Raw genomic sequence first — 18085 nt, forward strand, 5'->3', positions numbered from 1 at the left:
GGCCTCCTTGGCGGTGGGGGGTGGATGCGGGGGTCTGGGGGTTGGCGAGGGCGGGCCACACCTACCTCCGGCCCCGATCCCGCGGCGGGGACCCGGGCAGGCTGCGGGCGGGCGGGGCCGCAGGAGCCACCGAGGCCTCGGGTTTGAGAGAGAATCCACGGCCCAGGGCGGCTCCCTCCGCGAGGACCCGGCAGCGAGTCTCCCAGAGCCGAGGCGGGTAGGAAGGGCTGCGGAGAGAAGATCCGCGGCCAGGGCAGGGCCAGAGGTCGGGCCTCGGGGCGGGCGGAGGCGGGGCCGGAGGGGGCCGGGCGGAGGCGCTCGGAAGAGGCCGTGCCCCGGGACCCGGACCCGGACCCGGACCCGGACCCGCCGCTGAGGTGAGCCGGGGCTCCGCTAGGGTCCTTCCTCCCCGGACGCGGCGGTGGCCAGAACGGGACGGAGGGCGGGGCACTGCTGCCCCCAGCAGCGCAGAACTTCTCCTCCGACTTGGGTTTCCCCAAAATTGAGGTTTCCCGAGGGTGGCCCCCACCCGAGGTCCCCGAGCCCTACGGCTCCTGAGCACCTTGTCCCGGGGCCCTCAGCAAGGCTTGGGGATCGGCGCCCCCTGCCTGAAGCGGTGGGTAAAGCTGAGCGGTTTGTGCCCTGATGTATTCCTGGGGTCCCCAGATCCCAAAGAGGTAAAAGTCTGTGTGGTCCAAGCCCTTTAGTCACCAAACAGGCAGAAGTGCCCAGAGAGCACCAGGAATCAGCAAAGGACACCTAGCTCTGCCCACACTTTGGCCAGGACTCTTTCTTTTTCTTTTTTTTAATTTTATTTCTTTACTGATCACTGTGTTACATGTGTCCTCATTCCCCCATTACCGCCCCCCTCCCTGGCCAGGACTCTTTCCACCCATGCCTGGTGGGCCTTGACCCACAGGTCCCTGACTCCGGGACCCCCATCCTGGAGCACTCCCTGGTCTTGCCTGACCCTCGGCTACCATTCACGCCCCTCCCTCCTGGGCATCATTAGGAGCCTGAGACCCGCATTTCAGCCTGATTCCCATGAGACAAGACGCCCACACAGCCAAACCAAACCCCCAGGTCACACCACGGGGGCACCTTCAGCTTAGGATCCCACTGGGGCAGGCATCCAGACAGAGAGGGCAACTAATATGATACAGGGCCTGGGCACTGGGCCTGCAAGCCAGGTAAGGAGGGGCAGAGATTTTCAAGGTGGGGACCTAGGAAGGGGTCCCCAGGACACTGGGAGGAGCGGAAGCAGGAGCGGGGGGGGGGGGTTGGAGGGGGGGACACATCCATCTCTCCGCCCTCCCCAGCCACCAGTACCCCTCCCCCACCCCTGACGGGAACTGGGAGGCCAAAGTCTGCCCAAGGTCAAAAATTGATTGTTTTGTAGGAAGAGGACTAGACAGGGACTGTGGGAGGATTTGGCGGGGGCGGGTATAACCCCTCCTCCTCTAGCCTGGGCTGTGGGGGGCATGTCTGGAAGATTGGATTGAGGCCGGGGCTGTGCCCCCTCCTTGGGGGGGGGCCAAGAAATGCCAGCGCTCAGGCCACCTGCTAGGGCTGATAAGGGGCCCTCACAGGGCTCCCACAAACGGTTTATCATTGGGGGTGGGATCAGCCTGCAGGACTCAGGAGGGGGCACAAGCATGGAGCGGCTTTGGGGTCTACTCCAGGGAGCGGTAAGACTGAGTGGGGTCCGGGGACACCTTAGGCCTCCTGCCTAGGCCCTAGCCCCCTCTCAAACCCCAAGGCTGGCCCCTCCCCTTCCCACTTCAATATCTCCCCTCCAGCCTGACTCTCAGGACCCTCTTCCTTGCCTTGTGCTCATGTGGCACCCCAAAGTCCCTGACCCTATTTTTGCCAGATCCCTCCCTGCCCCCCACACTTCTTTTCCCAATCTCATGCCCACCTGACCCCCACAGAAAAGGTTGTCCCCACGACCTTCTCAGACCATCTACAAGCATGTGGAAGGCACCCAGCAGGGGTGCCCGGAGGAGGAAGAGGAAGAGGAGGAGGAGGTGGCCAAGCCACCAGGCCACTTCTGTCCCATGGAGCTGAGGGGCCCCGAGGCCCTGGGCTCTCAAGCAGGGCGGCAGAACCTGGAACTCTGGGCAGCAGCAGGACGAAGGGCTGCTCCCTACCTGGTCCTGACAGCCCTGCTGATCTTCACTGGGGGTGAGAACCCTTCTGCCCTCACAGTGAAGGGTCTGGGCTGGGGAAGTTCCTGGGGTCCAGAGGGAGCACAGGAGAATCTCCATCTTGCCACTTGCCAGCCTTCCTTCTGGGCTATGTGGCCTTCCGAGGGTCCTGCCAGGCATGCGGGAAAGACGTGTTGGTGGTCAGCGAGGATGTGAACTATGAGCTGGGCCCGAACTCCCGCCAAGGCACATTATACTGGAGTGACCTCCAGGCCATGTTCCTACGGCACCTGGGGGAGGGGAGCCTGGAGAACACCATCAGGTAAGCATCATCCTGGCCCTCAAACACCCTCATCCTCTCTGTCTCCTCTTCCTCCTCTCCCAGTCTCCCTTCTGAGTCCTCCCACCTGCCTCTCTGGCCTCCCTGTTCAGGGGTCCTGGGAAGGACGGCAGGCATTGGAGCTGAGAGGAGGGAGGGCAGTTCCCGAGATGAACCTGCAGAGAGAGGGCTCAGGTGGCACACTCGGGAGATGCTGAGCTGACTGTCTGAACAAGAACAGAAGGTCCACATATGAGGTGGGGCAGACCCCCAAAAAGTCTTGAATGCCACACCGGGGAGTTCGGATTTTGACTTGTGGAGCTCTGGCAGATCTGAGGAGGGGTATTTTAGCGAATCAGCAAAACAAGAAAGGAAATGCATTTGTGGGAGCAGCCCATCCCCCATCTACATTGTGAGAGAAACCACCCAGACACAGAGTGTGCAGGCCGGCAGCACAGCACAAGCCGGCCAGCGTGCTCTTTGTCCTGCTGGTAGGTCCCCAGGTCCCACCAAGAGCCCTCTTTTAGGCCAGGAATCATTTTCCAGTGGATCCTCCTGGGTTTTCTAAGTACAAAATCATAGAAGCTGCACATAGTGAAAGACGTATAGCGTCTTTTCCAATATTGATACTTTTTATTTCTCTTCCATTTCTTATTGCATTGGAGAGGACATGAGGTATTGGTGACAGGATAAAAATTGATTTGAGAGAGAGAAATATCTATTTGTTGTTCCACTTATTTATACATTCATTGGTTGATTCTTGTATGTACCCTGACCAGGGATTGAACCCACACCTTAGTGTATCAGGACAACACTCCAACCAACTGAGCTACCCAGCCAGGGCAGGAATGTCTTTATAATACTTTGTCATTGAATGTGAACTTTGCTGCAGACTCTGGGAAGCTTTTTAAAAGAAAATTAAGTTTCCTACTCTTAGCTTACTGAGATTTTTTTTTTTTAATGATCAGAAAGGTAAAACAGTGATGGAATTTTTTCAAGTATTTTTTTCAGAATATACTGAGATGATCATTTAATTGTTCTTATCATGTTTATGTAGTAATTTGTATTAATATATTTCCTTTTCTTCATGAGAGCAACACTAAACTTGATCACTCTGATATCACTGAATCTGCCTTGCTGAAAGACCTTAAATCTGTGGCATCGCCCTAGCCAATTTGGCTCAGTGGATAGAATGTCGGCCTGCAGACTGAAAGGGCTCGGATTTGGTTCCGGTCAAGGGCACATGCCCGGGTTGTGGACTTGATCTCTCAGTGTGGTGTGTGCAGGAGGCAGCCAATCAATGATTCTCTCTCATGATTGATGTTTCTATCTCTCGCTCCCTCTCCCTTCCTCTCTGAAATCAATAAAAATATATTTTTAAAGATCTGTGGCATCAACAACATGCAGGGCTTTTTTATCTTCTTGATTGGCAGTCAAGGTATAGGCTGAGCAGATGGATGGTTTAACAGGTCTTGGGGTGGGGTGTCATGCTGTCGATGGCATCAAAGGGCAGGGAGGCAAGAGGGTAGCAAGCATTGAAGTGACTTTAGGTTGGATGGGGAAGGGAAGGGAAACCAGGAGCTGATGATAGTTTTGGAGAAATTTGGACAGTCTGGAGTGCTCATGCGATTGAAGAGCAGGTATAGTGAGGGTAAAGGAGTGAGGTGGAAAATGAAAAGCTCTAGTCAGAGAGAGAGAGTGAGATTCTGGAGTTTTTAAGGTTTATCTGATAAACTATGTCCTATTTATCTTGGAGTCTCAGGCACCTACCACAGTACCTGGTACTTAAGTAGATAATTCCTTAATGGAAGAATATTCTGGAGATGGAGTTCCAGGTGATGACAAGATCCAGGGTGTGGCCAAGGAGATTGGTGGTTGGACTAGAGGTGACATTGATGAGTTCATTTAATAATTTATCCGACAAATATTTTGAGCACCTGCTATGTGGCAGGTGCTGGGCTAAGTAGCTGGAGGTGACAGAGCAGAGAACAAAATAGTCTGGATCTTGCACTCATAGAGCTTACCGTCTACTGGAGGAAATCAATACTAAAGTAATAATCACATTCATGTCAGCACAATTGTTACCAGGATCATGGCTTTGAAGGAAAAGTAAAGAATGTGAGGAATGACTATAACCCAGGGATCCTAATTTAGACTGGGGGTCAGGGAAGATTTCCTTGAGGAAGTGGCAGGTTGGTCATCAGGCAAAGAGAAGGTGGAAAGCATTTTAGGCCAAAGAACAGCACGTGCAAAGGGTCTGAGCCAGGAAGATGGTGGCCTGTTGGAGAAAGTAAAAGCAAGTCCCTGCGGCTGCTGAGGTGGATAAGGCTCAGGCAAAAGGGCCTCACTGGCGACATGAACTTCCTTGGATTTTACTCTAAAAGGAATGAGTGAGAATTAGAAAGTTTCAAACAATAGAGTATCATGATCAGATGTGGGGTGAGGAATTTTTTGAAGGTCAGGTGCAAAGAATGGAGGTGATCACACCCCTGAGACCATAGTACAGTATCCTATTAGTCAATGAAAGTGAAAGGGATTTCCTGTTTAATTTTCTCTCCCTGTCCCTGAGCACTCCTTCCTTCCCCCCTCACCCATAAGTACCTCATCTAATGTGTTAGAGGTGTGCCTTAAAATACACATGTGGCTTTGTCATATATACCATGTTTTATGTGCATATGTAGATTTTTTCAAAACAATGTTTGTGTAAAATGCTACATGTTCATTATTTTAAAATTTAAGCAATATGGAATAATACAAAGAAGAAATTGAAAAAGAAATCACTCCAAGACTTACTATTCAGATATAACCATCTCTAGTGTGTGCTTTTATTTTTTTTTTAATGTTTAAAATTTATATTGGAGAGAGGAAGGGAGGGTGAGAGAGAGAAACATCAATTGGTTGCCTCTCGAATGAGCCCCAACTGGAGATCAAACCTGTCCACCTGGATATGTACCCCGACAATGAATCAAACCCACTACCTTTTGGTGTACTAGATGAGGCATCAACCAATTAATTGAGCCACACTGGCCAGGGCTGCTTTTAATTTTAATAATTCTTTTTAACCTAACAGTGCTTTCAAGTTCTACTATATTACAATGTGCATATCTAGTTTATTGTTCCTTACTACTGTGCAGGAATCCAGTGTGTGTCCCCTTTTCTTTCTTTTTTTTTTCCTTGTTATTTTTAAATATTTTTATTGATTTCAGAGAGGAAGGGAGGGAGAGAGAGAGATAGAAACATCAATGATGAGAGGGAATCATTGATTGGCTGCCTCCTGCATGCCCCACACGGATCGAGCCTGGGACCTTTCAGTCCACAGGCCAACAACACTCTATCCACTGAGCCAAACCAGCGAGGGCCAGTTATTGCATGTTTTAAAGATTCTGGTGGCACACTGGCTGAACACCACTGGGCTGTAGATAACAGCAGTGAGGAGGGACGGCGGATGGGAGAGTTGGAGGGCACGGGCTTCAAAGGAAAGAGTGTTACTGGAGGAGAAATGACCAGAACTGTGAACAGTGGAGCCAGAGAATGCCTCCGCTCCCAGCCCAGGTGGTTATGAACCGGAGCCCCCTCAGGAGTCCCCAGGGAGACCTGGCTTCTCAGGGGGAGCAGTGTCTCTGCCAAGGCAGAGCGTAGAAGGGGTATTGGGTGGTAATGCTGCCGAGGGAGGGTTTGTTTGCCACCGAGAGCTAGGGGAGCCCACTGACAGGGAGACCACGCGGGAGGGGGTGGCAGAGGTGAGATGGAAGAACAGGGCGAGTTCAGGTGACAATAGGCTTGTTGGGTAAGTGGTGACTACGGAAGAAGACAGGGTGAGGTCTCCAATGAGACACATGATTCCACAATTCTACTGGGAACTTTGGTGTACAGTGTCTCCATGAGGCCCAGGTGGGGGTGGGGGAGACCAAGCGTCCTGTCTCTGCCCAGTTAGCCCTTTGGAAGAAAAGTGTTTTTGTGCCAGGGGCTAAGCACATACGTGTGAAGGCGCAGTCGGTTGGCGTTTGGCCTGAACAAGGAAGAACCTAAGGGATGGAGGACAGAAGCCCCAGCTCTTGGCAGCTAATATTTTAAGCATAAGGAGGCCCTGGAGACGCTGGGTCACAGTCCGTGGTGATGGGATGGGTGGTGAGGGCAGCATCTGGGTCAGCCTTAGGAGCCAGCCCCTCACTGCCTGGGAACCAGGGCCACCCTCGCCTCCTGGCTTCCAGGCGCCCAAAAGTCCGGGCCCTGCTCCCCTCCCGGGCCCCAATCCCCCCTCTCCCCACCCAGACAAACCAGCCTTAGGGAAAGGGTTGCCGGCTCCGCTGGGATGGCCGCCCTTGCTCGGGACATCCACGCTGCACTTTCGCGCCAGAAGCTGGACCACGTGTGGACAGACACGCACTACGTGGGGCTGCAGTACCCAGACCGGTGAGTGCGTGGAGGTCGAGGGGCGCGGCGGTGGGGGCGGGGGGGCGCGTGTGGGATGGGGGACGCTCACCACCCCAACTCCTCAGGACTCACCCCAACACCCTGCACTGGATCGATGCAGCCGGGAGGCTCGGGGAACAGCTGCCGCTAGAGGACCCGGACGTCTACTGTCCCTACAGCGCCACCGGCAACGCCACGGTGAGCGCCTCCGGCCTCGCCCTCTCGCCCTGGAGGCGGCGGCGGGCGGGGTGAGCGCGCTGACAGCCCTCGGCCTCCGCAGGGAGAGCTGCTGTACGCCCACTACGGGCGGCCGGAGGACCTGCAGCACCTGCGGACCAGGGGTGTGGAGCCGGCGGGGCGCCTCCTGCTGGTGCGCTCGGGGGTGATCAGTTTTGCCCAGAAGGTGAGGGTACCCGGATGGGGACGGGTGGTGGTGGAATGGAGCGCAGCGGGGAGGGTGCAAGCTGGGGGACCCCAGGATCGGATAGCGGCACATGGGAAGCGTCTGGGAGGCTATTAGAGGGAGAAAAGAAAGAACCAAGTGGGTTGGAAGAAAATGCTGGAGAGGAACAAAATCAGGAGGTCCGGGATGGGGAACAGAAACACGGGAGAATGTGGGGTACTGTGGGGTCTGAGGCTGCCAAGGCACGGTGGGAGGGCACAAAGATGAGGGCCAGGTGGTGCCCACAGACTCTCTCTCTCTCTCTCTGTGGGTCTACAATTGCAGATCAAAGGCTGTGTCATTTCACTTTTACTTGCTTCTCCTGCCCTTATAAATGTTTTCTCTGTGAGAAAGTCCTTCAGCGCCGTCCCCCCCACCCCGCCCCCCTTCCCAGGTGGCCAGTGCCCAGGACTTTGGGGCAGGAGGAGTACTCATATATCCCGACCCAGCCGACTTCCCCCAGGGCCCACACAAGCCAGGCCTGTCCAGCAACCGGGCTGTGTATGGACATGTAAGTATTGGGGGGAGTTATCAGAGCTTTCCTAGGGCCCCAGGGCTGCACCTTCGTGCCCAGGATGAAGCTGGCACACCTTTTGGGAGCCTAGCGCACGGTTTCAGAGTGGGCACCCCTCACCCCACAGGTGCACCTGGGGACTGGGGACCCCTACACGCCTGGCTTCCCTTCCTTCAATCAAACCCAGTTCCCTCCAGTCCAGTCCTCGGGCCTTCCAAGCATCCCGGCCCAGCCCATCAGTGCGGACATCGCCTCCCGCCTGCTGCGGTGAGGGGCCTGTGGGACCAGGGGGTGGGAACCAGGAGAGGAGGCAGGCAGAGGTCGGCTGCCGCTAGCCAGTAAGGTGCCTGTGGGTGAACTAGAAAAAGATGGCTCTTCCGGGAGGGCACTGCCTCGCGCCAGGGCCCACCGTGTGGTGAGAGGAGCTCCTGCTGGATGTCACACCCACCTCCACGGGGCCCCTTGAGCAGGACACAGCCTGCACAACCGTCCAAGGCCGCCCTGGCTGGCCTGCCCTCCCAGTCAGGGTGCAGAGGCAGAGAGCAGGAGCCAGAAGATGGGAGGGAGAGGAAGAGTGAAGACTAGGATTTAGGCTCTTTTATAGCCTGAGCCTCTCTGCTACTCCCAACCCTTTCTGCCCCACCCTCTCCAGGAAGCTTGCAGGTCCTGTGGCCCCACAAGAATGGCAGGGGCAGCTCTCCGGCTCCCCTTATCGCCTGGGCCCTGGGCCAGGCCTGCACCTAGGGGTCAACAACCGCAGGGCTTCCACCCCCATCTGCAACATCTTTGGCTGCATCGAGGGCCGATCAGAGCCAGGTGTGCTTGCTTGCCCAGCCTTCGGGAGGGGAGCTGCTTATAAATCCTGACCAGAGATGGGGCTGGAGCAGGAGGCCCTGGAGAGTGAGCCAGAGTGGTGTCCAGAGGAGGGAGGCGGCCTTGGCTGAAGTGGAGGGTGCAGCGAGGGTTAGCAGGGAGGCAGTCTGGCAAGTTGCAGCTGAACTGGGACCATGGAGGGTGGTGGTGAGACTTCACGGTCCAACATGCCCATAGACAGAATGGGCCGTTTTGTGTCGTAGTGAGTTGTCTCACACTGGAGATGAACAAGCATCAGTGGGTGATGTTATAGCATGAAAGGGAGGTCCGATCAGGTAGATGAGCCTTTGAAGCATAACTAGATATGGATAGCAGTGGGGAATCAAGGTGGGTCCTTGAGCTGAAGACTGGGGACACCAGAGCAATTTGGGAAGAAGCGTTTGGTGCCTATAAGCACTGAGGGAGTGACTCAGGGAGGCCTGTGATGAAGCTCAGATGAGGATGCTGTCGTGGGCGGAGAAGGGGCAGAGAGATTTAACAGGGAAAACCTGGTGAACTGCAGGTCATGGCTCACCTGGGAGGTAGTGGAGTCAGGAATGACCCAGGCGTCTCACTGAAGGAGCAGGCCACCCAGGCATGGCCAGTGGAGGAGGGGCACTTGCTTTAATGACAGCAGGGGCTGCAGAAATATGAGGGGCTGAGATCGACTAGTTGGGGGCCGGGAAAATGGGGAGGCCTTGTGAGCACCCGTCTCCCCAAGGCGGAGGGAGAAGCCTCTGGGTGCTGCCAGTGTAAGAGGTGGACTCCAAACATCTCCTCCCACAGATCACTATGTGGTCATTGGGGCCCAGAGGGATGCGTGGGGCCCTGGGGCAGCCAGGTCTGCTGTGGGGACTGCCATACTGCTGGAGCTGGTGCGGACCTTTACCTCCATGGTGAGCAATGGTAAGGTCAGGGCCTGGGCCTGGGCCGGGCAGCCAGGGCTGTGACCTGAGTCAGGACGGGGCAGAGAGGCAATTAGCAGCACAGGCTGGAGGGTGGCCACTCAGACCTGGCTCCCAACCTAACCACTCATGTCCTGTGTGTCCCTGGGCAAGTGATTACATCTCCATTTCCTCATCTAAACATGAAAGTAGTAGCAGTCCAGCGTCTGAGTGCAGATTAAATGGGAGATTCCATATGTAAATCTTCTCCATCGCTGTTAGAGTTGAGTCAGAGCAGACCCAGGGCTGGGTTAGAGAGGGAAGGAGAGACCCCAGGGGACCAGGACAGAGGCAGACAAAGGGGGAGGGGTGTCTTTGCTTGGTCCCCAGTTGAGCCCATCCTCCCGCCCCAGGCTTCCAGCCTCGAAGAAGTCTTCTCTTCATCAGCTGGGATGGAGGTGACTTTGGGAGTGTGGGCTCCACAGAGTGGCTGGAGGTAATGTGGGGTCCTGGGCAGGTAGCCAGGCAGTGGGGAGAAGTAAGGAGAGGCTTCATAGTCCATACCCCTCCCCCACAGGGCTACCTTAGCCTGCTGCATCTCAAAGCCGTGGCCTATGTGAGCCTGGACAATGCCGTGCTGGGTGAGCAGGGCAATGCCACCATCTGGACCCCCTCAGGTGCACCCCTGCCCTTGGGACCAAGTCCTGAGCTTGGCCTGCTTCTCTGCAGGGGATGACAAGTTCCACGCCAAGACCAGCCCCCTTCTGATTAGCCTCATCGAGAACATCCTGAAGCAGGCAAGAGTCTGGCCGGGAGCAGGGAATGGAGGGAAGCTTGGGGGGCGAGGGGGTTGGAGCCTGACCTTGCCCCCACCCTGCCCCCAGGTGGAGTCTCCTAACCACAGCGGGCAGACCCTTTATGAGCAGGTGGCGTTCAGCAATCACAGCTGGGACGCAGAGGTGTAAGTTAGGGCAAGGTGGGAGGGAGGAGAGCTGGGGTTGGTGTGGGAGGAGCATGAACCCACAGAGCATTCTAACCTGCCCCCCAACCCCAGAATCCAGCCACTGCCCATGGATAGCAGTGCCTATTCCTTCACTGCCTTTGCGGGGGTCCCTGCCATCGAGTTCTCCTTCGTGGAGGTGAGACTCCCCGCCCCGCCCCAGAGCAGCAGCCCTCTGGCCTGTCTGCACCATGCGCCTGCGCCAGCAACCCCTGTCCCGGCAGGACGGCCAGGTGTACCCGTTCCTGCACACGAAGGACGACACGTATGAGAACCTGCACAAGGCGCTGCGGGGCCGTCTGCCCGCGGTGGCCCAGGCTGTGGCCCAGTTTGCAGGGCAGCTCCTCATCCGGCTCAGCCACGATCACCTGCTGCCCCTGGACTTCGGCCGCTACGGGGACGTGGTCCTCAGGCACATCGGCAGCCTCAACGAATTCTCTGGGGACCTCAAGGTCCAAGATGCCAATCCCCCTCACGGCTTCTGGGGTTGGAGGGCACTCTGTCCCCTGAAAGTACTGACCAGCCCAAGGAGGCCTGTCGCTTCCCCCACCCTCCATCTTGGCCCCTTTACTCCTGCCCAGGCACCTAAGCCCCTCCCAAGCCCCCAGGATTTGCACCCCCCTAACCACACAGCTCTTCCCTCTCCCTTCTTACGCCCCAGCATTCTGTCCCCCTATTATACCTCCCACCCCTGCCAGGCCCGGCCTGTCCCCCAGCCCCTTGACCTCCACCCTAGGCCGGGTCCTGGCCCCTGCTACCGGCCCCAGCCCGCACCTCCGCCCTTAGGCCCGCGGGCTGACCCTCCAGTGGGTGTACTCGGCACGAGGGGACTACATCCGGGCGGCAGAGAAGCTGCGGAAAGAGATCTACAGTTCAGAGGAGAGCGATGAAAGGCTGACACGCATGTACAACGTGCGCATCATGCGGGTGAGGGCCTGCTCCCTCGCCCTGTGCCCCCTCCTCCCTCTGCTTAGCTCCTCCACTGATGTACTCCTTGCCCCTCTCTCTACCTCCCCTCAATCCCTGTCCTGGGAACTCTTCAAGTCCTGGACGCACATTGCTAAGCGACAGGCTGGAGTGACCACTGAGTCAGGCCCCGCTTAATATTGAAATGGACAGAGAGGGCCAGTCCCTTGACTACAATCGCCTGGCCAACATGGCAGGACTGGGACACTCCACCACCCCCCTACCCCCATCCCCCAAATGTCTCACCAACCCCCTGGAGAGAAAAAGCATGTCCACAATGGTCCACAGTACAAGAGGCAAAGGGTTATGGCCCTGGAGATACAAAAAGCTTAAGAAATTCGGAGCGTGAAGAGCTCTCTTCCTTCTGGCAATGAGATGCGTGAAACTCAGAAAGGCTGCTTGGAGGAGGTGTCATGTGAAAGTTATACTAGATTTTATTCCCTCTTCCATCCCTCCTGCTTAGCTTTAATACTTTGCAACCCACACTCCATACCCATTTCTAACCCCTCCTCTTCCTTCCATTTCTTCACCCAAGAATTCAACCTGGCAACCTTTTGTCTCAGGAAATGGATGTGTAGAGACTGTGAGAGTAGGGGAAATCTATAGGGCAGAATCATAAGCAGGACTTAGCTTCGCTGAGTGTGGGATGAGCAAGGAACCCAGAGTGTTCACAGAACAGTTTGGGAGAACCTGTCTGCCCCTTGCAGGTTTGTGTTTTCTCTCCCCATTCATTTTTCCTGCTTGGGTTCCTGCTCATTTCCCTCGGCATCACTCATTTCTTCTTTGTTCACAAATTCATCCCTGTTGCTCTTTCATACTTGCTCCTTTTCCTGGTCTCTCTCTCATCCTCCTCTCTCCTCAGTATCCTCTTCTTCCTTTCCCCCTTCCTCATTTCTCCTTCTCCCCTTCCCTTTGTCCCTTCCACTAGACATGTGACCCTTGGTGAGACAAGAGATTGGGCACGGTTCATTCTCAGATCTTGCTTTAACCCCTGATGTGCCAGACTCCAGGAACACAAAAAGACACCCCCCTTATCCCACTCTCAAAGGTTCCTCCCAAGGGCTAAAAGCATCTGTGTGTAAGGGATCAAAGGATTCAGACTCAGGCTGGAGAGGAAAAGACTCAGGCCTTCAGAACCTGCAATGCAGGGCTAGGCCAAGCCCAGGGAACTTTGTGGCTCTAGACCAGGGATTGGTAAACTACAGCCAACAGACCAAATTTGGCCTGCCTTCTGTTTTCATAAATGAAGTTTTATTGCAATGCAGCCATGCTCATTGGTTTTCATATTGTCTACAGCTGCTTTTGTGCTATAGCAGCAAAGTTGAGTCGTTGCAGAAACAGAATGGCCTGAGAAGCCTAAAATGTTTAGTGTCTTGCTTTTTGCATAAAAAGCTTGCTGACCCCAGGCTTTAGACTGTGACATGGGTCTTGAATAACAGATAGAACTTGAGTTGGTGCAAAAAAGAGTTTCAGGGTGGAGAGCCCAGGATAAGGATGAGGCAGTGAAATGGGGCCGGGCTCTCCTTGTGAGCAGTGTGGGCTAGCAGAGTGTGAACAGAGGCTCCATGGAGAATCCGAGGGCAGAGGAGCACCAAGCAGTGAGTTAAGAACCGACCATGGGGAATCTTGAATACCAAAATAAGAACTTTGAATTTTCAGGGTCTGGGAATCAAGGAAACTAGGAAGGTGTTTGAGCAGGAAGGTGATGTGAGCAAAGTGGAATTTTAGGAAGGATTTGGCCAGAATGTAAATGGCCTGAAAAGAGAATGATATTAATGATGACTGAGCTCTGGGTGAGGGTGGCAGAGGGCAGCGTATGCCACCTATGGTGAGGGGAGTGGACTGATGTGACATGTGGAAGTAAAATGGAGAGTCTGAGTGTTGAGAAAAGAGGAGGAGAATTATCACAGCAGCTGCCATTTATTGAGGGCTACCAAATACTACGGCTTTACTTTCTCAGGACTCCCCCAAATCCTGTGAGGTTGCTAGTATCGCACATAGAAACTGAGGCTCAGATGGGCTAAGTAACGTACCAGATCTCAGTAAGTGGTAGAGCTGAAATTAGAAACCAGGCAGTCTGACTCCAAAGTCTGTGCTCACCCCACTCCCACTCACCTTCAAGGCTGAGAGCCTGGCACCTGGGGAGGACCATGGTGCTCACAAAGGAATGTGGGTGCAAGGGTCAGGTTTTGGAAGAAGTTGGTGTCCACATGTGTGTGAGGCTGTGTCCAGGTGCCCCTACCCCAGTGAGGAGGCCCAGAAGGCTAGAGGGCAGGATGGACGAGCTCTCTGAATGAATGAGGCCTTTGAAAGATATGAGTGTGTGAGATTCTGATTTTGCTGGGGTGGCACCCAGGTAATGGTAATTTAAATATCTTCCCCTAGTGATTTGAATATGCAGCCAGGATTGAAAAAACAACACTGGATTGTAGGTAAAGAGAAGAGCAGAATGTAGAGGTCAAACCTTGGGCCAGCTCACAGGTGGGAGCAGAAGGAACCAGAGAGGCTGGCAGAGAGGTGGGGGGAGAACTGGAGTAGGAGCAAGGCCATCTCAGGAAAGACAAACAGGATCTGAGTCAGAGGGTGGTGAGGGCAGAGTCAGGCACTTCATTAGGACTGGGCTGTCCCCTTGACCTTTGACTCTGTATGGACATTGGCAGAGGTGAGGCGATATGACTGGGGTATGAGAAAGTGAGAAACAGCAGGATGATAGACTGTTCTCTGGGGCTCTGGGCAGGGACGTGAATGGGGAGACCTAGATGCAGACTTGGAGGTTCCAGGGATAAAAAGAAAGGAATTCAACCCAAAACGGGAGAACATCCTACCCGGCTATTGGTGACATCACAGAATGGCCATTCCTGATTGGGTAGCCAAAGGGAGGTGGAACTTAAGATGCTCAACAGTGTTTATTAGCCAGTACTAGGTCCCAATCTTGGTTTGGAATTGTTGTTCAGGTTTTAGCTCGCTGGGGCTGGGGAGAGAGGAGCAAGCCCCAACCTCGACCTGGCCCCCCTCTCTGTTCAGGTGGAATACTACTTCCTGTCCCAATACGTGTCGCCGGCCGACTTCCCATTCCGACACATCTTCCTGGGCCGAGGAGATCACACGCTGGGCGCCCTGCTCAACCACGTGCGGCTGCTCCGCTCCAGCAGTTCCGAGAGCCTAGGGGCCGCCACCTCCGGGGTGGCGCCCGGCCTGGGCTTCCAGGAAAGCCGGTTTCGTCGCCAGCTGGCCCTGCTCACCTGGACGCTGCAGGGGGCCGCCAATGCACTCAGCGGGGATGTCTGGAACATAGATAACAATTTCTGAGGCGTGGGGATACATGCTCTTGCCCCCGGCCCAGAGCTCCTGCTCTTCCCACTTGAGCGATTTCTGGGTGACTGTGCAACACCTCTCATTGCTGACCGATTTCTCATTAGCCCTTCCTGTCTCCTTAGGGGACACCCTAGGCCCTACAGTGTAGGATTAGGTGAGCAGTGCCTTCCAAAAGGGAGGGTCATACTGTCAGCTAATCAGATAGCAGCATCTGTTCCATCAATCACAGCCCCTTCCCCTTCAAGAGTAAGGTGCCCCATACTTAGAGATCACTCTGGAAGGTTTCTGGGGGACCTGGCCAGCTTTCTTGGTGGGAGAGATGGCTGGGACCATGCCTATGGCTAACATGTGGCCTGTGGTAGAAGGGGCTGAGGTTTGAAATTCAATAAACCACCTGGGCATCTGTTGTTTGTAAGCACCTTTATGCTTCCTCACTCTCACCCCACCCAATCATCCCTTATTTAAGACCTAGGAAAGGGTTGAGAAGAAGGGGACAGAGAGGATGCAACTGGGAATGCTGTCTCCATTGGGAAAACTCAGATGTCTCATATGTAAAGAAGGAAAATGCCTAAGGAAATAAGGTAGTCTTCTCCAAAGACCACCATGGAGTGGAGGGCTGGCCCTGTACCTTCTCCTGGGACCAGGGACAGCTCCATATTTTGTAAGGTCTGGTGCAAAACAAAAATGCAGGACCTCTTGTTCAAAAAGCAAGAACAAAGCCATTTTCTTTCTTCTCCTGTCAACCTGTCATGGTGGTTATTTGCTGTTTACTGTCCAGAACCCTCAGACAGGAAAATACTCTGGGGCAGATGCCCATAGGCACTCTGGGTTCTACCCCACAACTTGGTACAAATGTACCCAAACCTGACCCTGACCTAGACCTGGACCCTCCCTGTGCCTGTACCCAGGTTCCTGCTGGGGAAGGAGGGTGGCAGCTATCGCCAGGTAGGGGCAGGAAGCTAGCAGTCAAGAACCCATTTAGTGCAGGACTCCAGCACTTCCAAAACATAAATTCAAAGGTAGAATCATTAAGAATTTCAAGACAACAACCACAGAGCATTAACCCCAAACACAGGATCGCCTTCAGAGCATGGCATCATGGTAGACTGTAGCAGTCAAACACCCATTATTGGCCCAGCCTGGGACCTCTCTCCTGTCAAGGTCCCCTTTGGCCAATCTATGTCTTGTGAGCTGGAAGCTGCAGGAGGGTAGGGAATTACAAGGCTTGCTGGCACCACTTTACCTTTCATCTTGGTTTCAGCAGGGTGTGGCCCTGGTTCTCACTCTCAGCTGCAGAAATCTCACGGCCCATCTCTCAAGATCCTTAGTCCTCTCTTACTTCCAGTATGGCATGAGAGGTCCTATTTGGCTCCTCAGGATGCAGGACATGAAAGCCTCTTAGTCTATGGCTTGGGCTCCAGGATGAAACTGCCCCCCCCCCCCCCCTTTAGCCCTCTGAACTAACTTGGTGGGATCTCAGGATACTGAACTGGGATCAGAACGCTCCTTGACTATATGCTTCCCTGACACACAGCCCAGAAAAAAATCTTTCAAGTGGCTTCTCAACCATTCTTCATTTTGTCCATTTGCTCTCAGTAGTAGACAGAATAATGGTATGGGTAAAGAGGTCCATGTCCTAATCCACCAAAACGAAATGAATGTTACCTTACACAACAAAAAAGGATTTTGCAGATGTGATTAAATTGAGGATCTTGAGATGGGGGGTGTTATGGGCTGAATTATGTGCCCCTCAAACCTATATGTTGAAACTCTAACACCCATCGCCTCACAATGTGTTTATATTTGGAAATAAGGCCTTTAAAGAGGTGATTAAGTTAAAATGAGGCCATTAAGGTAGGCCCTACTCCAATCTGACTGGTATCCTTATAAGAAGAGGAAACTGGACACATAGAAAGACACCAGAGATGTGTACACACAGAGAAAAGACTGTCGGAGGACACAGCAAGAAGGCGGTTGTCAAAAAGAAGGAAGGAAGGAAGGAAGGAAGGAAGGAAGGGAGGGAGGGAGGGAGGGAGGGAGGGAGGGAGGGAGGGAGGGAGGGAGGGAGGGAGGGAGAGAGAGAGGGAGGAAGGAAGGAAGGAAGGAAGGAAGGAAGGAAGGAAGGAAGGAAGGAAGGAAGGAAGGAAGGAAGGAAGGAAGGAAAAGAAAGAAAGACGGTTGTCTGCAAGTCAAGGAAAGAGGCCTCAGAGGAAACTAAACCTGCCAACCCCTTTATCTTGGGCTTCCAGCCTCAACTGTGAATAATAAATTTCTGTTTAAGCCACCCAGGCTGTGGCATCCCTAGCAAACTAACACACAGGGAGGTTATCCTTCATTGGAGCAGGGAACAATATAATTATTAAGGTCCTTATAAAAGGAGGCAGGAAGATCACAGATAAAGGAGATATAACAGACAGGGATCAGAGTCAGAGAGAGAGATTTGAAAATACTACACTCCTAGCTTTTTTTTTTTTTTTAAGTGATTTAAAACAATGATTATTTGTTATTTCCAACTGGCTTGAAAGATGAAGGGGCCACAAGCCAAGGAATGCAGATAGCCTCTAAAAGCTAGAAAAGGCAAGTAAACATCTTCCTCTGGTGCCTCCAGAAGGAAGGCAGCCCTGCTGACATCTTGATTTTATCACCAGAAGACGCATTTTGGATTTCAGATTCCCAGAACTGTAGACTTAATTTGTGTTGTTTTTTCAATGTGGTTATTATTTACTTATTTATTTTAGAGAGCGAGGAAAGGAGAAGGAAACACTGATCAGCTGCCTAAACGCAGGCATGTGCCCCTGACTGGAAATTGAACCTGTGACCTTTCAATGCATGGGATGATGCTCAACCAACTAAGCCACACCAGCCAGGGCAATTTGCATTGTTTTAAGTCACTCAATTAGTGATAAATTCTTAGAGCAGCTACAGAAAACTAATGCATACACACTACAACTTCTGCAAGTACTGTTTTCTTGAAAAAAATTGCTTAAATAAAGAAGTCTATTTCCCAAGTTCCTCCCATTCCTATAGCTGCTGCTTCATAGCTGTGTCCTAGAAAGCCTTCCCAATCCCACTGGCAACAAGGCCTTTTCACATCACATACCAGCAGGATCATTAGTGAGTGATACCTAAAATGCATTTTGGGGACCTGGGGTAGGCAGCCCATATGAATGGTTATCACAGGTAATTTGCTGAGGGCTTTGCTGGGCCATGGCAAGAGCCCTCCCATACTCCCT

General features: G+C 53.6%; 1 protein-coding gene across 2 annotated transcripts; it reads left to right on the forward strand.

Moving 5' to 3' along the window:
* Nucleotides 1–73: 73 nt before the first annotated feature.
* TFR2 (transferrin receptor 2) lies at nucleotides 74–16123 on the forward strand. 2 transcript variants are annotated; one of them, XM_079793352.1, is made up of 19 exons: nucleotides 74–377; nucleotides 1628–1688; nucleotides 1932–2184; nucleotides 2283–2469; nucleotides 6739–6879; nucleotides 6966–7077; nucleotides 7160–7282; nucleotides 7716–7832; nucleotides 7963–8102; nucleotides 8488–8651; nucleotides 9474–9593; nucleotides 9985–10067; nucleotides 10149–10212; nucleotides 10301–10368; nucleotides 10456–10532; nucleotides 10626–10710; nucleotides 10796–11023; nucleotides 11358–11498; nucleotides 14562–16123. In XM_079793352.1, the coding sequence occupies exons 2-19, from the start codon at nucleotides 1656–1658 to the stop codon at nucleotides 14844–14846; spliced, it is 2421 nt and encodes an 806-aa protein (XP_079649478.1). In that variant the 5' UTR covers nucleotides 74–377; nucleotides 1628–1655; the 3' UTR covers nucleotides 14847–16123. The 2 variants fall into 2 exon arrangements, with proteins under 2 accessions (XP_079649478.1, XP_079649479.1); XM_079793353.1 differs by having other exon boundaries at nucleotides 1959–2184.
* Nucleotides 16124–18085: the final 1962 nt, after the last annotated feature.

The sequence above is a fragment of the Cnephaeus nilssonii genome (assembly GCF_951640355.1).
Source record: "Cnephaeus nilssonii genome assembly, chromosome: 2".
In the NCBI taxonomy this organism is placed as follows: domain Eukaryota; kingdom Metazoa; phylum Chordata; class Mammalia; order Chiroptera; family Vespertilionidae; genus Cnephaeus; species Cnephaeus nilssonii.